General features: G+C 43.1%; 1 protein-coding gene across 6 annotated transcripts in view; it reads right to left on the bottom strand.

The window, feature by feature from the left end:
- The window catches only part of LOC139535572 (FERM domain-containing protein 4B-like), a 68,792-nt gene that overhangs the window by 34,072 nt on the left and 10,583 nt on the right, over window positions 1–24,137 (bottom strand). For 2 of the 6 annotated variants that reach the window (XM_071335112.1, XM_071335107.1), the window contains exons 1-5: window positions 7,495–7,947; window positions 4,483–4,548; window positions 4,270–4,364; window positions 3,874–3,966; window positions 3,318–3,402 (exon numbers count right to left, since the gene is read on the bottom strand). In XM_071335112.1, the coding sequence (XP_071191213.1) occupies window positions 3,318–3,402; window positions 3,874–3,966; window positions 4,270–4,364; window positions 4,483–4,548; window positions 7,495–7,656 (501 nt within the window). In that variant the 5' untranslated portion in view covers window positions 7,657–7,947. Of the gene's footprint in view, window positions 1–3,317; window positions 3,403–3,873; window positions 3,967–4,269; window positions 4,365–4,482; window positions 4,549–7,494; window positions 7,949–24,137 lie in introns of those variants that run through there. The other 4 variants (XM_071335110.1, XM_071335109.1, XM_071335106.1 and 1 more) reach the window with 4 other exon arrangements.

Below are 24,137 nucleotides of genomic sequence, written 5' to 3'. Positions count from 1 at the left end.
GAGAGAACTTGGGAAAGTTGAACACCAGACGGGCTGCGGCGTTCTGGATGAGTTGTAGGGGTTTAATGGCACAGGCAGGGAGCCCAGCCAACAGCGAGTTGCAGTAATCCAGACGGGAGATGACAAGTGCCTGGATTAGGACCTGCGCCGCTTCCTGCGTGAGGCAGGGTCGTACTCTGCGAATGTTGTAGAGCATGAACCTACAGGAACGGGTCACCGCCTTGATGTTAGTTGAGAACGACAGGGTGTTGTCCAGGATCACGCCAAGGTTCTTAGCACTCTGGGAGGAGGACACAATGGAGTTGTCAACCGTGATGGCGAGATCATGGAACGGGCAGTCCTTCCCCGGGAGGAAGAGCAGCTCCGTCTTGCCGAGGTTCAGCTTGAGGTGGTGATCCGTCATCCACACTGATATGTCTGCCAGACATGCAGAGATGCGATTCACCACCTGGTTATCAGAGGGGGGAAAGGAGAAGATTAATTGTGTGTCGTCTGCATAGCAATGATAGGAGAGACCATGTGAGGATATGACAGAGCCAAGTGACTTGGTGTATAGCGAGAATAGGAGAGGGCCTAGAACAGAGCCCTGGGGGACACCAGTGGTGAGAGCACGTGGTGCGGAGACAGATTCTCGCCACGCCACCTGGTAGGAGCGACCTGTCAGGTAGGACGCAATCCAAGCGTGGGCCGCGCCGGAGATGCCCAGCTCGGAGAGGGTGGAGAGGAGGATCTGATGGTTCACAGTATCAAAGGCAGCCGATAGGTCTAAAAGGATGAGAGCAGAGGAGAGAGAGTTAGCTTTAGCAGTGCGGAGCGCCTCCGTGACACAGAGAAGAGCAGTCTCAGTTGAATGACTAGTCTTGAAACCTGACTGATTTGGATCAAGAAGGTCATTCTGAGAGAGATAGCAGGAGAGCTGGCCAAGGACGGCACGTTCAAGAGTTTTGGAGAGAAAAGAAAGAAGGGATACTGGTCTGTAGTTGTTGACATCGGAGGGATCGAGTGTAGTTTTTTTCAGAAGGGGTGCAACTCTCGCTCTCTTGAAGACGGAAGGGACGTAGCCAGCGGTCAAGGATGAGTTGATGAGCGAGGTGAGGTAAGGGAGAAGGTCTCCGGAAATGGTCTGGAGAAGAGAGGAGGGGATAGGGTCAAGCGGGCAGGTTGTTGGGCGGCCGGCCGTCACAAGACGCGAGATTTCATCTGGAGAGAGAGGGGAGAAAGAGGTCAAAGTACAGGGTAGGGCAGTGTGAGCAGAACCAGCGGTGTCGTTTGACTTAGCAAACGAGGATCGGATGTCGTCGACCTTCTTTTCAAAATGGTTGACGAAGTCATCAGCAGAGAGGGAGGAGGGGGGAGGAGGGGGAGGAGGATTCAGGAGGGAGGAGAAGGTGGCAAAGAGCTTCCTAGGGTTAGAGGCAGATGCTTGGAATTTAGAGTGGTAGAAATTGGCTTTAGCAGCAGAGACAGAAGAGGAGAATGTAGAGAGGAGGGAGTGAAAGGATGCCAGGTCCGCAGGGAGGCGAGTTTTCCTCCATTTCCGCTCGGCTGCCCGGAGCCCTGTTCTGTGAGCTCGCAATGAGTCGTCGAGCCACGGAGCAGGAGGGGAGGACCGAGCCGGCCTGGAGGATAGGGGACATAGAGAGTCAAAGGATGCAGAAAGGGAGGAGAGGAGGGTTGAGGAGGCAGAATCAGGAGATAGGTTGGAGAAGGTTTGAGCAGAGGGAAGAGATGATAGGATGGAAGAGGAGAGAGTAGCGGGGGAGAGAGAGCGAAGGTTGGGACGGCGCGATACCATCCGAGTAGGGGCAGTGTGGGAAGTGTTGGATGAGAGCGAGAGGGAAAAGGATACAAGGTAGTGGTCGGAGACTTGGAGGGGAGTTGCAATGAGATTAGTGGAAGAACAGCATCTAGTAAAGATGAGGTCAAGCGTATTGCCTGCCTTGTGAGTAGGGGGGGAAGGTGAGAGGGTGAGGTCAAAAGAGGAGAGGAGTGGAAAGAAGGAGGCAGAGAGGAATGAGTCAAAGGTAGACGTGGGGAGGTTAAAGTCACCCAGAACTGTAATTAAGTTTCAAGTTTTATTTGTCGTATGTACGTATACATCGTCCAACGAAATGCTTACCTTCTTGACAATGCAACAACAATAAGAAAACAAAAGATACGAATACGAACATAAAGTAAATGGCAGTAGAATTGACTAATACATTTTAGCATATGGTTAATACAGGAGGAGAAAATAATGCAATAGACAGTACGAGTGCTATTGATGATCATTATTCAATGCATCTGCCAAAATCAAATTGCAATAAAAAAAGCAATTGATGGTCAAAGGTCAGCACTCAACCCTTTACAATCACTGCTAGATAACACTACTTTATTTTACAATTCTCACATGTGTGTGTGTGACCATGTAATATGTGATGTATGTGTACATTATGAAATGTTAGACCTGTTCCTCCAGCTGCATTATCCAACATGTATGGTAGCCTAGATGATTTCCTCCTCTTGGTTATCTAATAGTTTTACAGCAACACAGCTCAGAAATTGATTTCTGCTAGTCTGGCTGAGCTGTGTGTGGCATGGGAAATATGCACAGGCCTCAGAGAGAAGAGGCAGTGAATCAGGATATTGTTCTTCTTCATGTTGGTACAGTGCAGTGTTTCCAAAAGAAAGCCCTAAGTCAAATGATATTTTGAAGGATTAGGGAACTATTTGGTACTCTTGGAGAAAGCCTGAAAGACATCATTGTGTTGAAGAATTTTGCATTAGAGTAGCCTACATAAAACAAAAGCAGGAAAGTCTCTGTGAAGTCAGCAGTCAAGTGACTTTAACCCACATTAGAAAATAACTCTGTAGAAGAATTACTATAAAGACTGTTTTTGAAAGAGCTTAAAATAATTGATAGTAATGAGAGTGGAGAGTGTCCAGTCAAACAGCTAGTCCTTACTGTCTTCTGTAAATGATGTGTAGACATAAGAATTCTCTGGCCACCTACTGTGTTTCTGGCCCACATGCTTGTTGTTTTAAGATATTGACGTCTGGAGCCAACTTTCAGTTTCAGCAGCCACTCATCCTATCAACTAGGATTCCACAACAGGAACCTTTGGCTTGTAATTACATTTGTGGGATTATATTTTCACTCCTCAAATGATCACAGGTCAAACAATTGGTTTATGTCTGAGCATGTAGTGGAACAGGGTAAGCACAATATGTGCATTGGCATGGAAATTGAAGGACAGGCTATGGAGAGCTGACTCGTGGTAAGCTCAATAGAATCATATTGAGTAACAAATGTAAGAAAAGTAGTTACATCCACTTACATTAAAGACTGACGATTTGGCATTTAGGAAAAACAGCTCTACTGTTGTATTCTCTTTCAAGAATGTTATCTTCTCAATATAAAACCTGCAAAACACAAATAGACATGATGTAATTAAATGGAGTACTTGAATTAGGTGTAAGGTAATGCTCCTGGTTGCCTACCCCAATTTCAGAAGTCGTTCATATTTCAGAATATTACATTAGCACCATCTACTGGACATGACTAGCTACATGTGGTCAGGGTTACAAGTACCTCCTATCAACACTGGGGGAATGAACAATGTAGTATAGCTCTTTGAGCCTAGGCAACATTTATAGATACCTACTTTCTTTCCCTCGATGGATTTTCAAATAAACCTAATAGCCTAGTTTGCAAAGAGGAAGGGTAAGTCAATGGATTTAAGAACATGTAAGACACACTGTCAAAGCCTCAGCCTGATGGTAGATGTGGTACACTATAGGGTAGCTGGCTGGTACAGTATGGGGGTCCATACTGTAGGCTACCAGCTGAGAGAGAGAGAAAGCGAGAGAGAGAGTGAGAGAGAGATCCCTCACCTGACCAGGAATTTGAGCTCCATTGGACCAGTCTTTTTAGTGAAGTCATGATCCAGAACCCTGCGATCCAGCTGGAGCCAGTTACTCTGACCACTTGGGAAGGATACAAGCAGATTTAAAGGGTTATAGGCAGAATACATTATCATCACCACGACTACTCTGTTCAAACTCATGTTACTTACAACAGATGCTATCTATTTAACAGTGCTGTCAACTGCTAGACTAATACAAAGTTCTCTCTTAAGTTGCATCATTTCAACTTGTGTCATGGAGATGCAATCAGCAGCATGGAAAAAGAGCTAGACTGGTTTGCACCCATGTACAGTATTTTATATCTGACACCAACATATTGGACATATGTCAGTGAACTAGAATGTAGCTAGGAATTGTACATACTTGTCATCGATGAAGAATAGTCCAAAATACTCCTTCTCCTTCAGGTTAAAGTGTGAGGACACCAAATCTAACAGATCCCGGGACAAGAGCTTTGGCTAGGAAAATGAAACCAGGTAGAGTACAAATGAACACAAATGCATGAAGTATCCACACTAGAGAATAACGACAATTAAAAGTAGAGAGGTTGAGTTTGTGTAGAGGGTGCGTACCTACCTGGACCAGCAGCTCCAGCTTCCTGTCGTCCAGGAGGTGCACCTGGCATAGCCGGCCCTCCGTCATCTGTGGGAAGGGAACAGACATGATGAGATCCCCAGACAGCATGGCGACACTTTCATGACACCCAGCACAGCGGCTACTACACTCTCACTCTAGCACCACCATCTAATTCCTGGTGTCTCCATGCACTGCTGAGACCCAACCAGCGGCACGGCAGCTTCACACCCTACATCCATGACCTTCCTCTGCACCACTCTCATTAACATGAACCAAATCTAATGATCCGAGCCTTTCCTCCCATGTAAGACAAGAAAATGTATAATCTACAGTATAGCTGTTGAATAGATGAATGGATTCCTTTTCCATTGTCCAAATGGATGTTAGTGTTCGGGTGCTGTCAGCACATTTTACAGGTGTGTGTGTGTGCTTGCCGTATATTATTCCATGTCCTTGGGTGAGATGAGTGTGTGGAGGTGTTTGGAGTGAACGGCACGTAGTGGGCATTCAAACTACTGTTGGTGATATTGTTGGTGATATTTTAAGACCCATAATGTGCTTTCCTTATTCTGTTACTTCTGAGAGTGTGTAGATGATTAAGGACATTTGTTTCCAACACAGTTGTAAGAAACAAGAAAACACTGAATGGTCAGGTAAAATTGAGAGACAAACAAAGAATGGCCATGTAAGAGGTCTGCGAAAGTTGCAGGGAAACCAGGGAAAGATGCTGCACAGGATTCGTGTCAATGTTGACTCTCAAGGCTGCTTGACACTCAGGAATGTGGCAAAGAAGACGACATTTATTTCTGTGACTCGTTGGAGTGAAAAACATGTGGCTCCCAACTGGCTTGGCTGGCCTCTGTGGTGGAAAGTGACTGTCACGTTAGGGACCAGTGACCACAGGGTGGGAATAGACGTTCTGGGCTGATGTTAACTACAGTCTACCAGAACATATCACCCTTCACCACAACAGAGCTGATTTTAAGCTGTTATACAGGCTACTTTTTTGGCTTTGTTTTTGAATACATAAAACCTAATTGAAATTTACTCACTTGTGAGCGAGCATGTCTGGACCAAGCGTTTTAATTACTGTCGCGCAAACACAAAATTATGTAAACTCCCTTTTTTCTAAACTCAAAGTGTAGTTTTTAGGCATTTCAAAAAACAAAGTTGAGTCATTATTTCCCTTGAGAATTCAAGCCCTTTCCAAATGGTTCAATAGCCATTCGGAAAGTAGTTAAAAATGACGATCAAATTCTTCGAGTTTTTGTAACACAGAAGATACTATAGGGCCGCTCTGCATAGAACATTGTGTGCTTTCTGTGTAATCCATCTTAATATAGAGAATTATTGTAGCTGTTATTAACACAAGCTCCATTGTCTATGCAGGGATTAGTCACTATAGTAACCCTTTAAGGGATTATGCGGTTGTCCAGTGCATGATCCACACCACATTATATTTATCAATGTTGCATTGTTACGGACAAATGACATCAAAACATCAAAACAAATAGGCCAGTAGCTCCATGGTCTAAAATGTGTTAGTCTTCTAACATTGTTTAATGGGATAAAGTCTAATAACAGTAGTACTCATTTAATTACACCCCCTGATTTTCTGCCCCTTGCTTGTGCCCTTCTCTTGCCCCCCTAAAGCCCCCTTTACCTACCCTCATACCACCACCTATTTTAAATTTGCCTTAGCAACTAATGAGCTACTGCTCAGTCTGAACCCTATCTCCAAAGAATTACGCTACAGCTCACTGCACAACCAATTTCAGAAAGACAGAGAGACTCATAAAACATTTAAACAGACGCCTAAAATACCCTTAGACTATAAAGATGTACAACGTGCTGTGGCTCTACAATGTTTTTTTCACTCATTTATTTTTTCCTAGTAGCATGCCAGTAAAATAAGAGTTGTTGGTGACTATCTATCCTAACAATTTTTTTACTTTAAGTAACTAAGTTTTAAGAATCACTAAGGATGGACCGCGCGCCCCCCCCCCCTCCCCCTACACTTGCAGAAGGCTAGAGGCCATGGCTTTAGAGAGGTTGACCCACAGGATTAAAGGAAGGTCATGTGATGTGTAATAGCCATGACACAGAGGTCATCCCCTTGACAGCCTGTCATTGGGGTGGGGCGTTCCAGCCATGGCCTCTTCACACGACCTCCAGACACTGACCTACATGGGCTTAGCTCCAGCCCTGCAGCGTTAGACCCCGCTTGTAATTCACTGCAATAACCCCCACATATTCTCACTCATTACCATCTCCTGTCACCATCCATCTTCACTGATAATGATCTACAAATATGAATCATGTCATTTGGTTTAGTAGTACTTCATGAAGGCCAACCTTTCCTAATTTGACATATCTGAATTATTGACATTTTTGAACATTTTCAAGATTTGACAGACATGTACGTAGAGTTATAGAGGATGTGTCATTTGTGCACACGCAAGATCCCATTCAGGTGCTCCAGCAAAAGACAGCATTTCAAAGTGCTTCACTTCTATCTGGGAGATCAAAAGACTGGCCATGCTGCTTCCTGATGACTTCCACATGTGCCATGAGACCCCTGTAAACCCGTCTCTGGGAATCAGTCCTCACAGGTACAAACTGCAAACTTTCACCCAATAGACACCATCAACTGGACACTAACCAGTCCAAGACAATCTATCAAAAAGAGCATGTCATTCTAAAAGTGAAATTGAAATGTAGTTCCCCTTTGGACATACTCCGTTATAGCCACAACATGATGGTTATTCTACAGACCCCAGACAACTCCTGACAGATATGCCCATTTACAGAAAGCAAGATATCAACAAGACAAGTCAAATTAGAATAGATCAGACATGATCTTGCTCCAGGCACCAGTACCTCCCAGTTAGCAGCTGGCACCGTACCTGTCAACAGAGCAGTCAATAAAAGCCACATTGATTTGAGCAGCATGTACAGTACAACCTTTCTCCTGGAGTAAAGGGATTGATTAGTAATGCAGTTTCAGCATACCCGATAGAAGTCCCCGAGCTGCCACCATGTCTGTAGGAAGCGGCGGGCTGGCATGAGCCCCTGAGAGGACCACCTTCTGAGGGTCTGCTCCGCCAAGCTCCAAACAACCTGGCTGCTTGAGGCCAGCAGCTCCTCCACTCTAGACATGAAGCTCACAGCCATAGCTGTCCCTTCACCGCTCACTCACTCACTCCCAGAGAACAAGGTTCCCGGTGCCCAGCACAGCCTTTCTCTACTGATACTAGTTTGTAGAACGCCTGTGATGCTTGAGAGATTCTTGGCCCAAGAGAATGTACGCTGCTGCGTCGAACACCGACTTCACTCTGTGTCTAGATGCTGTTGTGAATGTCAATACCCTGGAGGAACTTCAGTAGTAGTCTACTACTACACACTCGCTTTACTACGTCTCCCTGCTGATGTAATCTGTGTGAGTCACAGCTCTGGGCTAGAGGCTGGAGTTGTAGAGCTGCAGTGGAGTGTCCCAGCCTCCCGCTATGGGTCCTGGTCCAAGACAGGCTCACACTCACAGGACGAAGAGGAGAGGGAGGGCAGGACAAAGCCACAGAGAACCAGCCATAGGAGATTGGTCTGCTTACCACATAAACACACTTGACACACAAAGACTGACGGACAGCTCAATCCCTCCATCTCCGCCTCATAAACATTCTATATTCTTTCTGACTAGCAGGATCGTTTTTTTTCTTGAGGTTTTCTACTGTGTCGTTAACTTAGATTGGGAACCTCTGATGCCCAGTCTTAATGCACACAGTGTACTGTAGTTGTTCACTTATTATCAGGTATATTAAATTAATATCTCATATCACATTAGATATTGTTATAGATTTGAGTGATTCAGGATGGTTTCTGAAGGTCATTCATTTTCTCTGTAAAGTACTCCGGGTGCAGTTTCCTGAAGAGAGCAGATGTCTCCGCCCATCATATTCCACAGGAAAACTCAAAATAACCTGTGTGATTTGGACCAGCAGAGGCATTACAGCAGAAACACTATTACTAAAACTGTCTTCCTTTGGAAAATGTCAAATGTTGGAAATTGACAATAAACCGAATGTAATGGATATAGCTTAGGAAAAGTGGTTTCCATAGATTTGCTTTTGATTTCAAACATTGACATTTGACATACTGTGGGAAAATAGTAATTCTTTTATTTATTTAGAATAAGCATTTTTACATTCCTTTTAGCAAAGAAGGATGTTCATATTTTCCCAAAGAGCCACACACCATTCTGCTGTACATAGTCCATCTGTAAACTACCCACCCAATTTACCTACCTCACCCCCCATACTGCTTTTATTTATTTACTTTTCTGCTCTTTTGCACACCAGTATCTCTTCTTGCACATGATCATCTGATGATTTATCACTCCAGTGTTAATCTGCTAAATTGTAATTATTCGATTTATTGCCTACCTCATGCCTTTTGCACACATTGTATATAGATTCTCTTTTTTTCTACCATGTTATTGACTTGTTTATTGTTTACTCCATGTGTAACTCTGTGTTGTCTGTTCACACTGCTATGCTTTATCTTGGCCAGGTCGCAGTTGCAAATGAGAACTTGTTCTCAACTAGCCTACCTGGTTAAATAAAGGTGAAATAAAAAAAATAAAAATAAAAATTCTGACAGAAACTGAAGAAAACAAGTGAAAAGAGAGAAAATGTGCTCTCGGCTGTAGAGTCCCAATTATATAAGTCTATAGTTCAGTCGGACGATGTGTCTCATCTGGAAACAATATCCTGCTGTTTGTTTGAGTGATCCGAGTCTCCTAGAACACAAAAGATTCTGCAGTCAAAACGTACAACAGAACACGTTGCAAAGCCCTCTGAACAACATCCGAGTGATTATTTGAAACAAAGTTGAATGAATACTCATAACAGTCCTGAATACTGTGTGGGTAAATATTGTCTACAAAGCTAAACCATTGGCTACATCATAAAAATGGGCTAATCAATTGTTCCCAAGCAGCACTGTCCACTGTCGACGGAACATTAGCAGCTGTTTCAGAAGTGTAAACTGTCATCTATCGAAAATCTCTGTCTCATCATCTGTGCCATCTGCACATTGTCCTGACTGGAAGGCCATAGATGATTCTTACATCTTTTGGACTACATGTGTGTAGTCTTATAGTTATAGTATAGTTTTCTAGTGCGGTAAAGACAAATACCTATTGAACCAAACAATCACACAGGGTAAAGTTCAACTGCAAAAACATGAACCATTTTGTAATAATGCATCTGCTACAGATAAAGCACAGTGTATGGCACTGCAGTGTAGCTTTAACATCTAGCTCCATTATGAATATACCTTCAGGAGGAATTTAATTATTCCATTTCGACGTCAAAATTACAAAATACTTTCTGGTTAATATTTCAAATTGTATATTCAAAACATTGGTTTGATAAAAACAGTGGCCTGTTTTCGCTAGATAAAGCAGGAACATACAATATAAAACCAGTGCAGGACCTATAGATGACATACTACTTTAAACAGAGTAGTGTCATTCCCTCTAACTGTATCTACTATCCCATACTATCCAGAGACTTGGACCAGGCAGTATTCAGATGATTCCCTCCACAGTGAGAGGGGAAAGGTCCGTTTGCTCCTATAACACATATGGCCATGCAGGGGCTGTCTTCCAAAGAGAGACAAAATAACAGGCAGAGGCCAAAACACACACACACGCACATACAGCAACCCCAGAAGACAGAAACACACACATGCACAATGTCTGCAGGTGCCTGCTATTCACAGCTGATGTCCATGTGTGATTTTTCTCCAGTCGGCAGCTTTGCGGTAGAGGTAGGGGTGAGACCAAAACAAGAAACTGTCTGTGAATTCAGAGGAAAGTAAGAACCGTATACCTCTCATTGGGAGTAACCACTCTTTATCTATTCCTAAAATCACCCATGCCCATGTCTTAAGAGGAGATTCTATTCAGCTCTATAAACATTGCTACAGCTCTATGACATTTCCCCTCACACTATTCTTGCTTTTCTAATCTTATAGTGCACTGTAAGGGAATGAGACTACCTTCACACAAAATCCACATTTTCAGTTCAACTGGGCCTTTTGAAGAATGGTGGTGGTGATACAACGCAGAGGAGCCGTGTACAGTATTATCTGCCACACTGATCTGTGAAACCTTACAAATTTTCCCTATAGTCCCTGATGAAAGAAAGTATGGATCTATCTTTTCCTCTCGCACTGTGAGTGGACAGCTCCAGCTGTCCCTCTCACGCTCATTCACCCATATGTCTCCATAATGACAGACCCACTGGAGAGGCTGGTACCACTGACTGCAGCATGACCTCACATTCTGGCCCGCTCTTCACTCTGAGGTCACTCTCATAAACACATCACTGACAAGCCCCATCCAAGTCATATATGCTCCACAGAGGAATCTATTTATTTCAGTGCTAATTATTGTCCTCATGACTTCAAGAGTGTGCTTTACCACCAATTGTGTTTTTTCTCTTCTAACAACCAGAATACAATCTATTGTTGTGGAGAATCAGGGAACTGCTGCCTTGTTGAACATACTGCAGTTTCCAGAAATCACCAGTAGGTGGAGTAATATCACACTACTAGACTAGACTCCACTACTGAATAAGTGTAAGGCAAGTTGTCTACAACATTTGTCCTTTTGTTCTAGCCCACAGTGTTAGTGCTGGGCTGAAACAAAAGCCTGCACATCCTGTTGCGCTCCAGAACAGGCGTTGGAGATCCCTGATCTAGTGTAGCCTTTTACACCCATACCTGTATACGGGTTGAAAATAGCACTTATAAATGCCTAAATTGGAATACAGTAGCTATACAGTAACATACTTAACATGACGGCAGACCTTAGGCTCTTGATTTTATTAATTTATTGCCACCGGGGCCTGCCGGTGTAACTGCTAAACAGCTTGCTTACTGCATGATTGTAGCGGGTTAACTAACGCGTTAGTTCTAGTAGCTATGTTGACTATGACATTAGCTAATATGGTAACAACGATTTAGGCTGTGTGTAGCAGTTATGATATGAATGTTTGGCTATGAAAGGATTTTTCGCCTGGTCACAGACAGCTGATGTGTTGTGCACAAGCGAAGGGAAAATGTTAGAGGAAGAGAGCGTGTAGATGTGAGAAGGAATTATATAATGAGCAAAGGGATGATGCTGCTTGTATGTGGCTGCTATGAAAGTGAATTGTGCTTGCGTGTGATCAGGGACGTAGTAATTCTGCCGATTGTGTTGAAAAACGTTTCTTAAAACGGAAGCAAACGGAACGAAACGGGGATAAACATACATGAATTTGTCATTTACATTACATTTTACATTTAAGTCATTTAGCAGACGCTCTTATCCAGAGCGACTTACAAATTGGTGCATTCACCTTATGATATCCAGTGGAACAACCACTTTACAATAGTGCATCTAACTCTTTTAAGGGGGGGGGGGTTAGAAGGATTACTTTATCCTATCCTAGGTATTCCTTAAAGAGGTGGGGTTTTAATAGATAGAAATAGAATAGAATAGAAACTGTTGTTTGCAACTGTTGGACTAATGATTACACCCTAGATCAGCTAGATGCAGGCAAGAGTGTGCAAGGCGTTACTGAATGTGTCACTGTCACCTTGATTACTCAAATTTTTCTCTCGACCTTTGCACCTACGTTGTAAACTAAATTTAAAAAGCTAGGTTGTAGCAACCTCATGATGGGTACAGGGACAATTTGAGCATAATATAGTAGCCTAAACCTATGGATGTTACACTGAGCTGGGTGAATGGAATATGAATGACAGTCATCCGATATGCTGTAATAGAAATAAGGCTCATACATTTCTATATCTTAAACGGCACCAACCACCACTGGATAAGATAGTGTAAAAAAATGAATTTGAACAATTTATCTGCACCGTATGTTTGTTAGCTAGCTAGCCAGACAGTTTGAGGAATGATTTTAGAAATTTTTCAAATTCACTGCCAATATTCCATTCAAACAATGCAGACAAGAAAATAGCTTTCCAATAAAAAAGGTTAAAAAAACACGATATATACACTGCTCAAAAAAATTAAGGGAACACTAAAATAACACATCCTAGATCTGAATGAATGAAATATTCTTATTAAATACTTTTTTCTTTACATAGTTGAATGTGCTGACAACAAAATCACACAAACATTATCAATGGAAATCAAATGTATCAACCCATGGAGGTCTGGATTTGGAGTCACACTCAAAATTAAAGTGGAAAACCAAACTACAGGCTGATCCAACTTTGATGTAATGTCCTTAAAACAAGTCAAAATGAGGCTCAGTAGTGTGTGTGGCCTCCACGTGCCTGTATGACCTCCCTACAATGCCTGGGCATGCTCCTAATGAGGTGGCGGATGGTCTCCTGAGGGATCTCCTCCCAGACCTGGACTAAAGCATCCCCCAACTCCTGGACAGTCTGTGGTGCAACGTGGCGTTGGTGGATGGAGCGAGACATGATGTCCCAGATGTGCTCAATTGGATTCAGGTCTGGGGAACGGGCGGGCCAGTCCATAGCATCAATGCCTTCCTCTTGCAGGAACTGCTGACACACTCCAGCCACATGAGGTCTAGCATTGTCTTGTATTAGGAGGAACCCAGGGCCAACCGCACCAGCATATGGTCTCATAAGGGGTCTGAGGATCTCATCTCGGTACCTAATGGCAGTCAGGCTACCTCTGGCGAGCACATGGAGGGCTGTGCGGCCCCCCAAAGAAATTCCACCCCACACCATGACTGACCCACCGCCAAACCGGTCATGCTGGAGGATGTTGCAGGCAGCAGAACGTTCTCCACGGCGTCTCCAGACTCTGTCACGTCTGTCACATGTGCTCATGTGCTCAGTGTGAACCTGCTTTCATCTGTGAAGAGCACAGGGCGCCAGTGGCGAATTTGCCAATCTTGGTGTTCTCTGGCAAATGCCAAACGTCCTGCACGGTGTTGGGCTGTAAGCACAACCCCCACCTGTGGACGTCGGGCCCTCATACCACCCTCATGGAGTCTGTTTCTGACCGTTTGAGCAGACACATGCACATTTGTGGCCTGCTGGAGGTCATTTTGCAGGGCTCTGGTAGTGCTCCTCCTTGCACAAAGGCGGAGGTAGCGGTCCTGCTGCTGGGTTGTTGCCCTCCTACGGCCTCCTCCACGTCTCCTGATGTACTGGCCTGTCTCCTGGTAGCGCCTCCATGCTCTGGACACTACGCTGACAGACACAGCAAACCTTCTTGCCACAGCTCACATTGATCTGCCATCCTGGATGAGCTGCACTACCTGAGCCACTTGTGTGGGTTGTAGACTCCGTCTCATGCTACCACTAGAATGAAAGCACCGCCAGCATTCAAAAGTGACCAAAACATCAGCCAGGAAGCATAGGAACTGAGAAGTGGTCTGTGGTCACCACCTGCAGAACCACTCCTTTATTGGGGGTGTCTTGCTAATTGCCTATAATTTCCACCTTTTGTCTATTCCATTTGCACAACAGCATGTGAAATGTATTGTCAATCAGTGTTGCTTCCTAAGTGGACAGTTTGATTTCACAGAAGTGTGATTGACTTGGAGTTACATTGTGTTGTTTAAGTGTTCCCTTTATTTTTTTAGCAGTGTATATACATATATACACACAAACATACACACACACACATAGCCTTCGGAAAGTATTCAGACCCCTTTACTTTTTCCATATTGTTATGTTACAGCCTTATTCTAAAATGGATTAAATAAAACCATTTCATCAGCAATCTACACACAATACCCCATAATGACAAAGCGAAAACAGGATTTTAGAAATGTTTGCAAATGTATTAAAAACAAAAAAACCTTATTTACATTCAGTACCAGTCAAAAGATTGGACACACCTACTCATTCAAGGGTTTTTCTTTATTTGTACTATTTTATACATTGTAGAATAATAGAGAAGACATCAACACTATGACAAAACACATGGAATCATGTAGTAACCAAAAAAGGTGTTCAATCAAAACATACTTTAGAATTTAGATTCGTCAAAGTAGCCACCCTTTGCCTTGATGACAGCTTAGCACACTCTTGGCATTCTCTCAACCAGCTTCACCTGGAATGCTTTTCCAACCGCCTTGAAGGAGTTCCCACATATGCTGAGGACTTGTTGGCTGCTTATCCTTCACTCTGCGGTCCAACTCATCCAAAATCATCTCAATTGGGTTGAGGTCGGGTGATTGTGGAGGCCAGGTCAACTGATGCAACACTCCATCACTCTCCTTCTTGGTCAAATAGCCCTTACACAGCCTGGAGGTGTGTTGGGTCATTGTCCTGTTGAAAAATAAATGATAGTCCCACTAAGCCAGCAGCATACCACCCTGCATACCACTGCTGGCTTGCTTCTGAAGCTAAGCAGGGTTGGTTCTGGTCAGGCCCTGGATGGGAGACCAGATGCTGCTGGAAGTGGTGTTGGAGGGCCAGTAGGAGGCACTCTTTCATCTGGTCTAAACAAAGATCCCAATGCCCCAGGGCAGTGATTGGGGACACTGCTCTGTGTAGGGTGCTGTCTTTCGGATGGGACGTTAAACGGGTGTCCTGACTCTCTGAGGTCATTAAAGATCCCATGGCACTTATCGTAAGAGTAGGGGTGTTAACCCCGGTGTCCTGGCTAAATTCCCAATCTGGCCCTCAACCATCACGGTCACCTAATAATCCCCAGTTTACAATTGGCTCATTCATCCCCCTCCTCTCCCCTGTAACTATTCCCCAGGTCGTTGCTGCAAATGAGAACGTGTTCTCAGTCAACTTACCTGGTAAAATAACGGATAAATAAAAAAATAAAAAAAAGCCTAAACCAGATGGGATGGCATATCGCTGCAGAATGCTGTTGTAGCCGTGCTGGTTAAGTGTGCCTTCTAAATAAATCACTGACAGTGTCACCATTAAAGCACCCCCACATCATCACACCTCCTCCTCCATGCTTCACGATGGGAACCACACATGCGGAGATCATCTATTCACCTACTCTGCGTCTCACAAAGACACGGCGGTTGGAACCAAAGATCTCACATTTGCACTCATCAGACCAAAGGACAAATTTCCACTGGTCTAATGTCCATTGCTCGTGTTTTTTTGGCCCAAACAAGTCTCTTCTTATTATTTGTTGAGTAGTGGTTTCTTTGCAGAAAATAGATCATGAAAGCCTGATCCAAGCAGTCTCCTCTGAACAGTTGATGTTGAGATGTGTCTGTTACTTTGGGCTGCAATCTGAGGTGTAGTTAACTCTAATGAACCTATCCTCTGCAGCAGAGGTAACTCTGGGTCTTCCTTTCCTGTGCCAGTGCTCATGAGAGCCAGGTTCATCATAGAGCTTGATGGTTCTTGCGACTGCACTTGAAGACAATTTCAAAGTTATTGAAATGTTCAGAGTTGACTGACCTTCATGTCTTAAAGTAATGATGGACTGTCGTTTCTCTTTGCTTATTTGAGCTGTTCTTGCCATAGTATGGACTTGGTCTTTTACCAAATAGGGCTATCTTCTGTATACCACCCCTACCTTGTCACAACACAACTGATTGGCACAAACATATTAAGAAGGAAAGAAAATTAACTTTTAACAAGGCACACCTCTAATTGAAATGCATTCCAGGTGACTACCTCATGAAGCTGGTTTAGAAAATGCCAAGAGTGTGCATAGCTGTCATCAAGGCAAACGGTAGCTACTTTGAAGAATCTCAAATATAAATATATTTTGATTTGTTTAACACTTTCTTGGTTACTGCATGATTCTATATGTGTTATTTCATAGTTTAAATGTCTTCACTATTATTCTACAATGTAGAAAATATTACAAATAAACAAAAACTTTTGAATGAGTAGGTGTGTACAAACTTTTGACTGGTACTGTAAGTATTTAGACCCTTTGCTATGAGACTTGAAATTGAGCTCAGGTGCATCCTGTTTCCATTGATCATCCTTGAGATGTTTCTACAACTTGATTGGAGTCTACCGGTTGTAAATTTAATTGATTGGACATGATTTGGAAAGGCACACACCTATCTATATAAGGTTCCACAGTTGACAGTGCATGTCAGAGCAAAAACCAAGCCATGAGGTCGAAGGATTTGTCTGTAGAGCTCCAAGAGAGGATTGTGTCGAGGCACAGATCTGAGGAAGGGTACCAAAACATTTCTGCAGCATTGAAGGTCCCCAAGAACACAGTGGCCTCCATCATTCTTAAATGAAAGAAGTTTGGAACCCCCAAGACTCTTCCTAGAGCTGGCCGCCCGGCCAAACTGAGCAATCGGGAGAGAAGGGCCTTGGTCAGGGAGGTGACCGATGGTCACTCTGACAGAGCTCTAGAGTTCCTCGGTGGAGATGGGAGAAGCTTCCAGAAGGACAACCATCTCTGCAGCACTCCACCAATCAGGCCTTTATGGCAGAGTTGCCAGACGGTAGCCACTCTCAGTAAAAGGCACATGACAGGCCGTTTGGAGTTTGCCAAATGGCACCTAAAGACTCTGAGACCATGAGAAAGGAGATTCTCTGGTCTGATGAAACCAAGATCGAACTCTTTGGCCTGAATGCCAAGCGTCACGTCGGGAGGAAACCTGGCACCATCCCTACAGTGAAGCGTGGTGGCAGCATCATGCCGTGGGGATGTTTTTCATCAGCAGGGACTGGGAGACTAGTCAGGATGGAGGCAAAGACAAACAGATACTTTCCGAAGGCACTGTGTATGTATGATTTTACAGGCTATTTAAAAACAGAATGTGTAAAACCTGTCAATTGTATTTAGAATTATATTAACATTTTTGGTTGACAATTCTTACACAATTTCTGATATTCACATCCCTTACTTTTATTTTCCCGCATAAGTAAAATCTGTATTATTGCTCTACTGCCGTTCATTCCAATTAGACTGGTTTGGATTTCTCCCTGACCAATTATGGCTGCCATTTTCACCCCATTCTGGAACTTTGAGGGTTGATGACATAGCCCCTCTAGTAATTTAATAGGATCTCTATGGTACTAAGTAGCAGCAACAAACCCAAACCAACCCGTGGCATTAGCAAAACATGTCACAGTTGGTTGCATAGTGTAACGTCGTCACCAGCCTGAATCTAATCCAATCTGGCGCCAGTCAGTCTACATCTGTAAAGCACAGAATTAGCTTCCAAACTAGATTGTTATTTCTTAAAATATATTTTTAATGAGGGATGATGACAATCATTGACCCTGTTTTTCTTTAAGACAAAGTGCACAGTTGGATCCCTGGTCATGAACAGATGCTGGGACCTACCAGAAGGAGTAAAGAGGGGTATTATAACATGTCAGGCAATGTGATTGCAATGGTTTAGTGACCTCGAAAAATAATTTTATTCACTGTTCACTTGTTATTTTCACAGCTTGTCAGACAAGCTCAGAATAAGTGTCATGCGACACAAATACCACTGTGACACCACCTCCGTTGCTGCCAGTGTCTCCCTTGACTCCTATGAAAAGGACACGCCACCATGAGGCCTCTGACAGTGACCCGAGTTACTGCCCTGATGACAGACAGCTTCATTAACATTGGTGTGTTATGTGAAAAGTTGTTTGAAAGTTACCCGGTTTGATGAACTAGTAGGTTAATTAACCAGCCAAGCAGATACAAGTAGTAGAGTCATTTTGGTTGTGAAGTGCATTATCAAAAATCTTTGTTCTTTCTTGATAACAAAATGCAATTCACCACTTGGCTGTCTATTGTATCACCCTGTCACAGGCCCTACTAGTCAACACCACCTCATAAGTTGAGGAAATATATTGTTTATGAGGACTCCCTGCTGCAGTTGTTTGAGAGATGTCCAGTTTGCAGCTGAACATGCAACATAGAGAAGGCCAGCTGTGAGGATTCCTATAAAAGGAACAGGGAAGACACTTGAATCATGTTGGTGACATTTGACCTGGTCAAAGGTCAAAACTGTTTTGAGTTTTTTCCCAATTCAACTTCATAACCTAACCTGGTGGAACCAGCCTGATCGCTGTGTTTACCATTCTATTTCACTGATCTACTTTGCCATGCCCATCAATGGGGCTCTTGCAAATACCTCACAAAGACCTTGTCAGATATCACCTATCCTAACTGTCATTGGTAATTGATGTTCACAAATGCATCTATGGAGCCAGCACTTGGAGACTTGCAAGATGTGATGGAATCTGACAGGCAGGCTTGATACTGATGTCTCTGAATGGAGAGACCTGGCACTCTGCATCAAAATCTTAATACACACAACTTTTACTTGTATTGTCTTTTCTTTTTTTTTGAATTTCAATGCTATCAGTCAATATGTGGAGGGAGAAACCCTGTGTATTCTGCACTAGGATCAGGGAACTCCTGTTGTATACGGGACACCACAAAGGAAGGTATGACCCCTGACATGTTTGCTAAGGTAGCCCCATTACCACCAGACAAAACGCCGATAGGCACAGTATCTTGTTAACTGACTTGCCTAGTTAAATAAAGGTTCATTTAAAAAATGTACTACATTAAAGTGATCAAAAACACTTAGTTTAAAATATCTACATAAACTCAGCAATTGCATTCTCATATTACTCTGGAGGCTACTGACCTATTCAAAGCGTCCTCCGGCATCTCACCATGCATCTGCCTGTAGTTATTGAACACAACCTGCAAGAGGTTTGTTTGTTGCAATTGAGTGTTGTGAAACAGCTGCGGGCAAGGTTCTGACACCCCTTATCAAACCACACCCCCAAGCCAACTCACATTTGGCTTCTGTCATGGCCGCCAGCATTTCAGGAGGAGCAAGCCAAAAGAAAATGAGGCCAAATCAGTGGATGATTTTCCCCTTTAAGGAGTACACAATAGTCTTGAGTGTTACCTGACAACTGTTCACATAGCGTTTTCATCTGACTAGCGAGTGCTTCGAGGAGATGATTACACACCTCAGGCGTGCTCTGGCTCTGGTACTGCGGCAGCGGATGTCTGTTTCAATTTAGATACCTCTCAGTCCAATTCCATAACTTATCAGTATTAATAGGCTTGGGTCTATAGGGAACACAATGAGGGCATGACATTGCTGCCATGATCATCAAGCATCTGTGTCCCCTAGCTAATTTCATTAGGATGGCAATTACCACGTACTGTAAGCGCTCCGTTAATTGTCTAAAAGAGGATGGCCTTCCATAGCAGCAGACATACAGCTCCAGTACAGGGCAACAGCTGCTGACACACAGCTACAGCTGACGGGCCACAGCCCCATTCCACATACAGAGCTACAGCTGACAGGCAGGCAGGCAGGCTAGGGCACGAACACGTACAGTACAGTACGGCTGAGGCAAGGGCAGCATGGTGGACAGTGTTAGCATTCCCTTTCCTCTCAGAGATGACGCCCATGCCATGCCTTCAGAGTGACAGGGGCAGTGCCATGGCTTAACATGGAAAGTATCCTGACTGCTGCCTCTGTTCAGAAGCAGAGCAGGTGTCTAATCTGTTCCAGACCATGATATCCCGATGGGAACATTTTGTAGTCATAAATAAAATATGAGTGGATTAAAGCACTTCAAATAATCAAGTCTAGCAGTTATGCATAAGTGATCGCTTGATTACTATGCTACATGTCTCGTACGTTGTAGTGTTTACCAAATTAAATCAAGTCTAATAACTTACTCTTCCCCTGTGCTCCAATAAGCTCTCTCTATTCAGAAGGGTTGCTATTAAGCACACATTCTGCATTCAATCAACCAGGGATGAAACTATAGATTCTGAGAAGGATTTGTATTTTCTTTCTCAGTATGTCTGTGACTGAGAGGTCCCCATTATGTGTTTAAGGGAAGTTCTCAGTGCATATGTTTAATACACACACACACACACACACACACACACACACACACACACACACACACACACACACACACACACACACACACACACACACACACACACACACACACACACACACACACACACACACTCAATAATACCCCATTAAAGTCATGTGATTAAGCTCCAGTTGGTGAATGAGAGAGAGAGAAAAGCTTTTTGTGTGTGGTGGGGCGGTACAGTCAAGCCCTGCTTTGTGCAGCCTGGCAAGGGGTGGAGGAAAGGGAGAGGGGTCAGGGGGTCAGTACTGCCACCACCGTCCCATTGAGATCTGTTATGTCCAGGGATTTTGGACCTGGTTCTCTGCTTTCCAGGACACTGCTCTGAGGCCTACTGGAGGCCTGTGACAAACCCAGTGTGCATAACCCAGATGCCACCGAGCTGAGGGGGCTGAGGGGGTGGGACGGAGGCCATGGTGTCAGCCGCACACTGTCTGCCCTCATCAAATAAGCCCCCGGCCCCAAGGGATTGTGGGTGCTGCTGAGATTTGCAAAGGCAGAGGCTGTTAGAGAGAGGAAAAATGAACTGGAGTTGCAGGGTTTTAATATGATATGCAAGAGATGGAGGTCATGAATGGCTGCTCTCTGTGGGGGTCCTAAGAGACAGACAAAGACAGGGGGAAAGTAAAGAAGCAAGTGAGAGAGAGAGAGACAGATAATGGTTCATATAACATGTATGCTGATATCTCATACTTGATTGTCTAACTCCTCTAACATACTGTATTTGTTTAGGAAGTGACAATATTCTATAAATTACATGAGTGTCATGCTATGCCTGGTCAACAAAACATCCCTGTTCAGTCATGTTGTAAAATAAATGTTTCTTGTCTCGTTTTATTCAACACAATAGCAAAATTCCTGTTTTTATTTATAGCTATGTTCAGCAATGAAATTGTCCTTGTTCTGTAAATATAGATGAATTACCACCATCATGCATCCAATTTCCACAGTAATGTGAATGGTGCCCAGAGGAAGGTCTGTAGGGACCCAGTGAAAAGGTTATTCTGAATGCTAAACTAGGGCTGTGGCGGTCATGAAGCTTTGTCCGCCAGTGATTGTCAAGCAAATGACTGCCGGTCTCACGGTAATTGACCATTAATTAACATAAAAACATTTAGTATCTCCTGGCTTCCACGCATAGCCTACAAGCCACTGATACAGACCTTTGGAACATCTACATCTTAAAAAGTATAATAAATCCATTTAATATAGCCTACACAATAAATTCATAATTTATTTTAAACATGATATGAAGAAAATGTAGTATATTTCAGAAGATCAGAATACCATACTCTTGTTCTTATGTTAGGCCCTGATCTGGCTATGGGCTGCACTAGTTCATTTAGCAGACAAGATTTGCTTAGAAGTCTGTGGCATTATTGTATAGTATGAAGAATACAAATTAACATAGCTGAATAAAATAGGATGTTTTCTCCAAACAATTTCTGAGGGAGTGCGCATATTCTGTGTTGAGCGGTTAACAAAGAAACAGGTCCTCCTATATTCTTAATATCGAGTTATTTATGCAACTTTAGTTGTGATACAAACGTTGGGCTATATGTTTAGATGTTTTATACATTCTAAGGCTGCATGATGAGACTCTAATGATGATTTGAAAAAAGTTGAAAGGCATGAGCTCTGCTTTGTTTCTTGCACAGGCTGCACACACTTCATCAGTCTCTCATTCACAATTTGACAAGCACTTGATAATGCCTTCAATTTCCTGGCGGCATCCCCCTAGTGTGGCCGTACTGCCCCCTAAAAACATCCATACATTTTGCGGCCAGCGGCCGTTGTTGATATTATAATTCCCTTCTCCCAGCTGCATGTTCCCTAAGTACCTATCACTCACATAGCTCTCTCAGATATCGTAATTGTTATTAGCCAATGCAGTCACGTGATCAGGTTCTCCTCACAGGCATCCATCTCAGCCCCGAAGTAGGCTACAAGTAAAAGACAGACACATCAAGGATGCAACTGCGCGCATCCTTCTTATCGAATTCCAAGACGCGTATTTAAGATGTTAGAACTGTCCACATTTACTGTTCGTCAGCCAACAAGATGAGTAGGCTTAACGAACAGCAAAATAACTAGCCTAAGTCAATCTACTATCCCCCACAGTACAAAAGTTTACCTATTCTATTGCGAGAAATCAATATTCCAAACATAGTCCTGGGACAGTTGTGGAATGTGATAGATCCCAGATTAATGCAACCACTCACATCCAAAAACGTTTTAAAAGCAATGAGGCTGATGCAACAGATCAGAACGTTTATCTTAAAAATGTTGATCAACTATTAGGCTATTTCTTCAGATTATGAGCGCAGCAATGCACACACGGTAGTAGGCTAAGCGCGAATGTTCTAAAATGCAATTAGTTAGCAGGAAAACACCATTCTCAAAACTGACCACAAATGCCACTATGCATGTAATGCTTTATTATAAACGTACATTTTAATGGTGAAAATTAGCTTCCCCAAATTTGAAACTCACTTGACAACTATGTTAGGCTCTACACCGGTTGTAAAGCAGATTAATGTGCTTAATTTGAAGAAGCTGTTTGGCCACTTTAGTTGTGATAAAAACCTTATCAAAACATATAGGCCTATGGGCTAGGCTACATAAGTTGAGGGACTATGATTTGAAAAAGTCGCAAAAAAAAGACTTGCTCTGTTTGCCTTACTGCATAAAAGCTGGACATCATTCACAAGTGACAATATATAATTCACAAGTGATAGGCTAATATTGTCACCCATCAGACTATTCTTGGTTTAATCTTGTCTTTACATATACTAAATAATATATGTGTGAAATTTGTTTTGATTGAGAATGGACCATTTTCATGCATGTGTCTCAGAACAGGGGCAGGGGGAAAAATACATGTCATCTATGCACTTAAATAGCGAATGGAGGACGCTTTTCCCGTGGTTCATTTTCATGCCAGCCAGGTAGACTATACTCCTGTTGTAAAGCAAAGCAATGTGTTTAATATTAGGAATGTTGAGAAATAAATATAGTAGGCCTAGCCTATAGAAAGCTGATGGGATACTCCTATTTTTAAAAGAGGCCATCAAAACTTTGTTTTCTCACACAATTGCATAGAAATGTTGCAAAACATAAGCTTGTGGACTCTCATGAAGTGTTTGATTTGATTTTCGATTACATTTGCATTGATGTCAGAGTGATTAGAGGGACAAGAGAGTGCTGAGTACCAGGTAGTTAGCAAGTCTGGTAGGCTACTAATGACCATCAGCAGCATCAGAGCTTGAAGAAGCCGAGTTACCGTGACTAAACGGTCACATGGAATTTGACTGCGGTCATGACTCGTGACTACCGGTGTGGCGGTAATACGGTAACAGCCCTATGATAAACCAACTGTCAAGTACGCAGACACACACAGCAGAAATAGGGTATTGTCAATGCTAAAAACCAATGCTTCAAAGAGCTATATAACTACCACACGTAATACGTACATCTCTGCAGTTAAACTCAACCCCATCATATCACTTACTGACTTATTTGATACACTGCTCTTTCTTGTCCTTGTACAAAGATAACATCCTCCATTAGAGAGTGTTTGCCAGGTGATAACTACTATAACTATTAGATATTGTAATGAGACTATCAAACAATCCTCTAACTAAATAATCAGATCAATTACATAGCTTTATCAGGGCAGCAAAACATGCATAGGGAAGCAAAACATGCATTGGGAATACAGACAGAAGGACAATGAAAACCTCAGACCGTGACTACTCAGAGTGTGGATTTCA

This window comes from Salvelinus alpinus, chromosome 12 (assembly GCF_045679555.1).
Source record: "Salvelinus alpinus chromosome 12, SLU_Salpinus.1, whole genome shotgun sequence".
NCBI lineage: Eukaryota > Metazoa > Chordata > Actinopteri > Salmoniformes > Salmonidae > Salvelinus > Salvelinus alpinus.
Note: the sequence above shows the minus strand (reverse complement) of the source record. Positions and strands in the feature narration are given on the sequence as shown.